At 47.6% G+C, this 6127-nt stretch overlaps 1 protein-coding gene across 1 annotated transcript; it reads right to left on the bottom strand.

Annotated features, from left to right (window-relative positions):
* Positions 1-2342: 2342 nt before the first annotated feature.
* On the bottom strand, positions 2343-6127 carry LOC125764419 (uncharacterized). The gene is made up of 3 exons (XM_049428649.1): positions 5419-6127; positions 2450-4728; positions 2343-2393 (listed from the first exon to the last, which is right to left on the bottom strand). Exons 1-3 carry the CDS (start codon positions 6125-6127, stop codon positions 2343-2345), a joined length of 3039 nt encoding a protein of 1012 aa, XP_049284606.1.

Consider the following 6127-nt stretch of genomic DNA (forward strand, 5'->3'; position numbering starts at 1 on the left):
CACATTGGCTGTTTTTGCGGGAGTAGTTATCAAACTCTTCGCGTCGGTGAGCTATTGGTGAAGACAGCCAGCAGCACTGAAAACCACTTCCCCGGGGCCACTTCCCTTGGGGGATCGTGCTGGTGCTTCGTGCTTCGCTAGATCTAAGTTTCATCTTTTCCAGTGCACTTGAATTCGTTCGCTCACTTTGTAAGGACGTCGTTGTTGTAAGTTTTGTTGATTATCTTGAGAATCTCGAGTGGGGAGCCGTTCTTTCTTTCGTGCAGCTTCTTCGCCAGCCGGGGATCTTGGGCAATAGCTAGCAGCGCAATGGATAAAGCTAGCGATCCTCACCACAAACGAAGGCAAACTCTTGAGAAACCGTTCTACGGGAAAGGTGTCGGTGGAAGAGTTTGGTGAAATAGTTGCAACTTTAAATTGTGCCACTCCATTCCACAGCCCGTGCTCGGCGTGCCATGGCAGTTAGTTTTTCCACTCGTGCACCGGAACCAACCTTTAACATTCCCGTTGGGAGATCCGTCCTCTACAATTTGGTCCATTTTTGTAGGGGTTGAATCCATCCACACTCCCTCATCCAGTGCTCGGTCAGAGGCAAGCTTGCCAAGGGTTTTGTTTTATTGCCATTTGCCATTTTCGCGCACGATCGACGAAGTGGAAAGCCTCGATGGGAAATTGCTCCACAGCCAAACACCTTCATACACATACATACAGCGTTGCGTGTGGCAATTGACTAAAAGTTTTCGGGTGTCATCGCTAGTATCTTTACCGGCATGGGGAGCATGAATGCACTTACTTTAAACGATTTTTCACGGCCCAAATGGTATTGAATCGTGGAGTGCATTCGAATGCGGGCTCCCCGGACTGATGGGGAAAACCCATCGTAGCCGGAAAAACTCTCGTGAAGGTAGTTTTATGATTTTCGTCAGCAGTTCTTGCCAGGCCAGTGTTAGCAGGCGGTGTTTCATCGATGGAAAACTTTCTGCACACATATGCACATCACCTTGGTGATGGTGCGAGGTGCGTCCTGTTCGTATATAAAACCGGTGACAATGTGGATAGCGATGAAAGAGGCGCGAGAACGAGGAAGGAAAAAGTGATAATTTACTCGTAAAAATATTTATTGTTTGCATTCCAAATGAGAAAAGTTATTATAAATGCATGCTATCAAGCGACCCGTCCCTCGTGGGAGCCAGAAGAAGTTTTGTTTGGGAAGATGTTTTCCACCGTAACCTGATGGTTGTGCAGTGGTGTGCAGTTGGATTCTTCACGATGCTGCTCAATTTGCTACGCGCGACATACGCGTGGACGCTTTGTGTAGGCGGACATGCGGATTGAAATGGATTTAGTTTCATGAATTATGAAGCATGATGGATGATTTACGCTTCTAGCACGTTCGTATTGCGTGGTTTTTTTCTTGTTGCGTGGATGATAGAATAATAAGGATTGATGAAATAATACCTTTTTGCGTTTGATTTAAATTTATCACCAATAGCTTAAGGTTCAGGTTTGAAATCATAACAGCGGATCAAAAGTCATCGTGCTGTGGTTTATACGAATTTGTGCTTCGTGGTATTCATTAAACGTAGTTTGCCGTTTAAATGCTGTTGAACTTTCTCAGAAGTGCTTACACGCCATTACACTCGTGTTGGACGTGCACGGTACTCGTTCCGGTTAGATACTTAGTGGTGTGAACAAACTTGCGGAATTCGGATGCTGAATTTTCTTTCTAATAGTTACCGGGCGGGATTTTTAAGCGAAGAAGAGGGATTTTGTTTATTTGTTTTCCCTTTTATAACCTTTTCTCTGAGTGCCCACTGAGTGCCACCGGCACTCACAATACGACAGTTGCTGAAACTTGACGAAACCAGCAAACTGTCGGTTTATACCACTATTGTGGTTCTTGTGTAAACATACTCCCCCCCATGACAGAATGTCATAACAAAGGCGAAAGGAACTAGCATGTGGTTTCACCGTCCGCTAACGGCAGTAAGCAGATTTTGTTGATCGGACGAGTGATGATCCCTTTTACCGTTTGTAGTTTTACCACACGTGTGAGCTGGTCCTCTCCAGGATGAATTGCAACGATGCGTGCTAGGGGCCATCGGGTTGTTGGTAAGGATTCATCCAGTAGTATAACCAATCGGCCGGGGAGTATATCGTTGGTTCGGTGTGATCTTCCTATTGCTTCACCCCTTGTCAATTGCCGTAGCTCCGCTGAAAATGCGTCTTGCTGTGCTAAACGACATAGCACAGTTTTAGCAGCTTCCATGTATTCGGGAGTGATGACTAAAGGTGATGCGAAGTGTGTTGGTGTTCGTTGAGTGCGTGCCTTCTCCTTAGTGTTACGTGTGAAGCGAATGCAGTATGCAACGATGCGCAACAATCGCGTGTAGCTGGAACACAACGTAAACCAAGGGTTAGTGATGGTGTTTACATAGGCAGCACTCACCTGACGAATTTCGAGATTCGTATCTTCAGCTGGTTCAGGATTACAGTTGGGCCAGTTGGATGCGGGTAGTGCTAGCCATTCCGGACCGCAACTCCACAGCTTACTCTGCAGGAAATCTGCTGCTGACATGCCGCGTGATACCATATCGGCAGGGTTAGTTGAGCCGGGAACATGCCTCCACTGACGAGGATGAGTATAATGCTGCACCTCCGATACTCGGTTGCCTACGAACGTTGCCCACGTGTTAGGTGAGGCGCTGATCCACTTTAACGTGACGGTAGAATCGGACCAAAAGAATACTTCTGCTGCGTGTAGTCCCATCGCCTTCTTGATTCGATCGTAAAGATGAGCGCCTAATACTGCAGCACACAGTTCCAGTCGAGGTAGTGTGACACGCTTAAGTGGTGCCACTCGCGACTTGGATGAAAGTAAAGTGGTGCGAACTTCCCCTTGCTCACTTTCGCAACGAACATAAATGCAGGCCCCGTAAGCTGCTTCAGATGCGTCACAGAAGGTGTGTAACTGCAATTTACTACCAGGTAACAGCGCATAGCGATCGATCTTAAAACCGGATATGAGTGGCCAATCTTGCTGAATATTTTTCCATTTCTTGCAGATAGAATCAGGAACAAGATCGTCCCAACCAGCTTTCTGCAACCACAACTCCTGCATCATGATTTTGGCTCGTACGACAATGGGAGAAATCAGGCCAAGCGGATCGAACATGCGGGCTATGTTAGAGAGGATGCTTCTTTTAGTAGGACTTGCTGTGTCGGTGTCGATTGCGGACTCGAATGATAGAACATCATGTTCTGGCTCCCACGAAACTCCAAGAGTCTTTACCGTTTCGTCGGGTATAAACTGTAGCGCTGACTGTGTGCCGATCTGATCCGCAGTTAGACCGGTAAGCACCTCTAATCGGTTTGAAGTCCACTTCCGTAATTCAAAACCACCCTTTGAAAGTAATTCATCTAACTCTACTCGTAGACGCCGAGCGCTTTCGATCGAATCCGCACCGCCTATGAAGTCGTCCACGTAGAAATTGCTCTTCAGAGCGGATGCGGCAACAGGATATGTGGTTCCCTCATCGTTTGCAAGCTGCTGCAAGGTTCGAGTTGCAAGGAAGGATGATGGGGACAACCCATAGGTTACGGTGTTCAGCTCGTAATACTGGATCGGTGAATGCGCATCAAACCGGAAACAAATGCGGGCATACTTCCTATCGTCTGGATGCAGTAGTATTTGGCGGTACATTTTAGCAATGTCTCCAACAACTGCCACCTTATACGTGCGGAATCGTAGAATGATGTCCAACAAATCATCCTGCACTGCAGGGCCGACACATAGCGCTTCGTTGAGCGAGTATCCAGATGATGTTTTCGCTGATCCATCAAACACCACCCTGGTTTTTGTTGTTGTGCTCGAAGCCTTGAATACGGGATGGTGCGGCAGATAATATGCTGATTCGTCGTCAGCTGGAGCTTGTATCAGCGACATGTGCCCTAGCTCCAAATATTCATGCATGAATTCATGGTATGCCGCTTTAATATGAGGATCGCGTTCTAGGCGCCTTTCGAGCATTGTAAAACGTCGTAGAGCTGATAATTTCGAAAGACCCAGCTTTTCTTCAAAGTCAGGCTGCTTTGGTAAACGAACAATATAACGACCAGTATCGTCTCGTTGTGTTGTATCTTGGTATAATTTTTCGCAATACCTTTCTTCGGGGGAGTAACCATCTCTTATTTGTAATTCTTCCACTTTCCAGAATCGCTCGAGTGATTCCTCAAGCGTGCTCATGCAGACGACGGAAGATGCGTTGGAAGTTTCGGTGTTGTTATTACATGCTGATGCTGAGCCGGTCACGATCCAGCCGAACACACTTTCAATGAGGACAGGAAGGTTATGCGAAATTTTATATTGCGCCCCGCTCTGGAAAAATGCATGATAATGCCGGGCACCGAGGATAAGATCGAGCGGTGCCGACTTATTAAACTGGGGGTCGGCAAGCATAAAATTCGGCGGAATTTGCCACTCGGCGGTGCGCACATCATGTGCTGGCAAATCCCCAATCAAATTGTCCACAATCAAGAAATCAGCATTCAGCTGATATTGGCCCGTTCGGGAGGAAATCTTCGCACGCACCGATTTCCGCACCGGGGTGGAAGAGTGACCCGCACCGATGAGCGTTACGTTGACCGTATCAAGTTTCAACGCTAACCTCTGAGCAAGCCTGGTGCTCATCAAATCAGGCTGCGAGGCACTATCCAATAGTGCTCGCACTGGATGCAGAGTACCATGTGAATCAGCAACGTGTACCACGGCAGTTTGCAGAAACACGTGATCATATGTTTGCTGGCTTGCGTGTGCTGCTACGTGGTGTCTTTGGGTGTTTGTGGCGTGATCGTCTTTGTTCTGTGGGTGGCTTACCGGAGCATTTCGCGCAGCTGGCATGGTGTTTGCAGTGGGAAGTGCTCCTTGTGCGTTGTGTACGTTGTGTAACAGTGTATGGTGTGCTGAGTGACAGTGTCTGCATTTGTATTGCGAGGAGCAATCGCGCGCTCGGTGGTTGTCCCGCAAACAATTTAAACATAGTTTATTGGACATGACCTGTCGATATCGTTCTTCCGGACCCATAGTCATGAATCGCGGACATTTGGTGATGCTATGCTCTTGCTGGCATATTATGCACCTACGTGTTTCGTGAGAGGTAGACGGAAAACTAGCCAGCCGAGTGAGATTCGATTGTTTGTGTGTGAAGTGCGTGTGATTTCCGCTAGAGGGCGCGTCGGTATTGTTTACCATCAGAGTTTCGAGCACTCGCATTCGGCGTTGCAAAAATTGCACCAAGCCTTCGTAGCTTGGATTTTCATTTGTTGATGCAAATTCCTCCCAATCGCGCAACGTTGTTGTAGGCAATTTTGTGCAAAGCAAATGTTCTAATACGCTACTCCAAGCATCTGTGTTTTCACCCAAGTGGTTTAGCGTTTTCTTGTGCCGCTCGAACTCATCGACAAGATGGTGAAGGGTTGAGGCACTTTCCCTTTTCATGGTGGCCATTCCGAATAAGGCTTGCAAATGACGCTTTTTTAACAGGTACTCGTTAGAGTAACGCTCCGTCAGTATTTTCCATGCTATTTCATAGTTTGCGGCACTGATGGTGATGGATTCAATAACCTTGGCGGCTTCTCCCTTTAAGGATGCGCGCAAATAGTGGAACTTTTGGATCGGCGGTAGGTCGGGGTTATCATGTATTAAGCCCTCAAAAGTGTCCCTATACGTTAGCCACTGCATGTAATCACCATCGTATTCAGGAAGCGCGATGGTGGGAAGTTTAATGCCTACTAGGGGGCTCGGGCCAGCGTTTGGTGTGGAACTAATGCTTCGAGGAACATGCACCCTTTTAGCCTTTAGCTGGGAATGTGCGCGTATCAAGCGCGGCTCAAAATCATCGCGTAAAGCGGCATTGTGCGCAATTTCTTCTTCGGTGATTGCCAAATCCTCTAGCTGACCTTGGATTTTCTCCAAGTCAATGGACAGCTGGTCGAACTTTGTTATGCGCGTTTCGACCTCGATAGCGTCTCGTTCCGGGAGAAAATCAAGGAGGAACTTCTCGTGGCGATCTAATGAGACCAGCAAAATTGCCCTTCGGGACGATAGAATGACGGCAGACGCTGGCAT

The sequence above is a fragment of the Anopheles funestus genome, chromosome 2RL, assembly GCF_943734845.2.
Source record: "Anopheles funestus chromosome 2RL, idAnoFuneDA-416_04, whole genome shotgun sequence".
In the NCBI taxonomy this organism is placed as follows: domain Eukaryota; kingdom Metazoa; phylum Arthropoda; class Insecta; order Diptera; family Culicidae; genus Anopheles; species Anopheles funestus.

Bases quoted from the DNA above. Each gene is read 5' to 3' on its own strand.
- LOC125764419 (XM_049428649.1), bottom strand. From the start codon at position 6,127: ATGCCAGCGTCTGCCGTCATTCTATCGTCCCGAAGGGCAATTTTGCTG. The intron at 4,729-5,418 runs GTGAAAACACAG...CTCTGCATCCAG, and splicing joins GAAAACGCTAAACCACTTGG to TGCGAGCACTATTGGATAGT. The intron at 2,394-2,449 runs GTGAGTGCTGCC...GTTGTGTTCCAG, and splicing joins CGAATCTCGAAATTCGTCAG to CTACACGCGATTGTTGCGCA.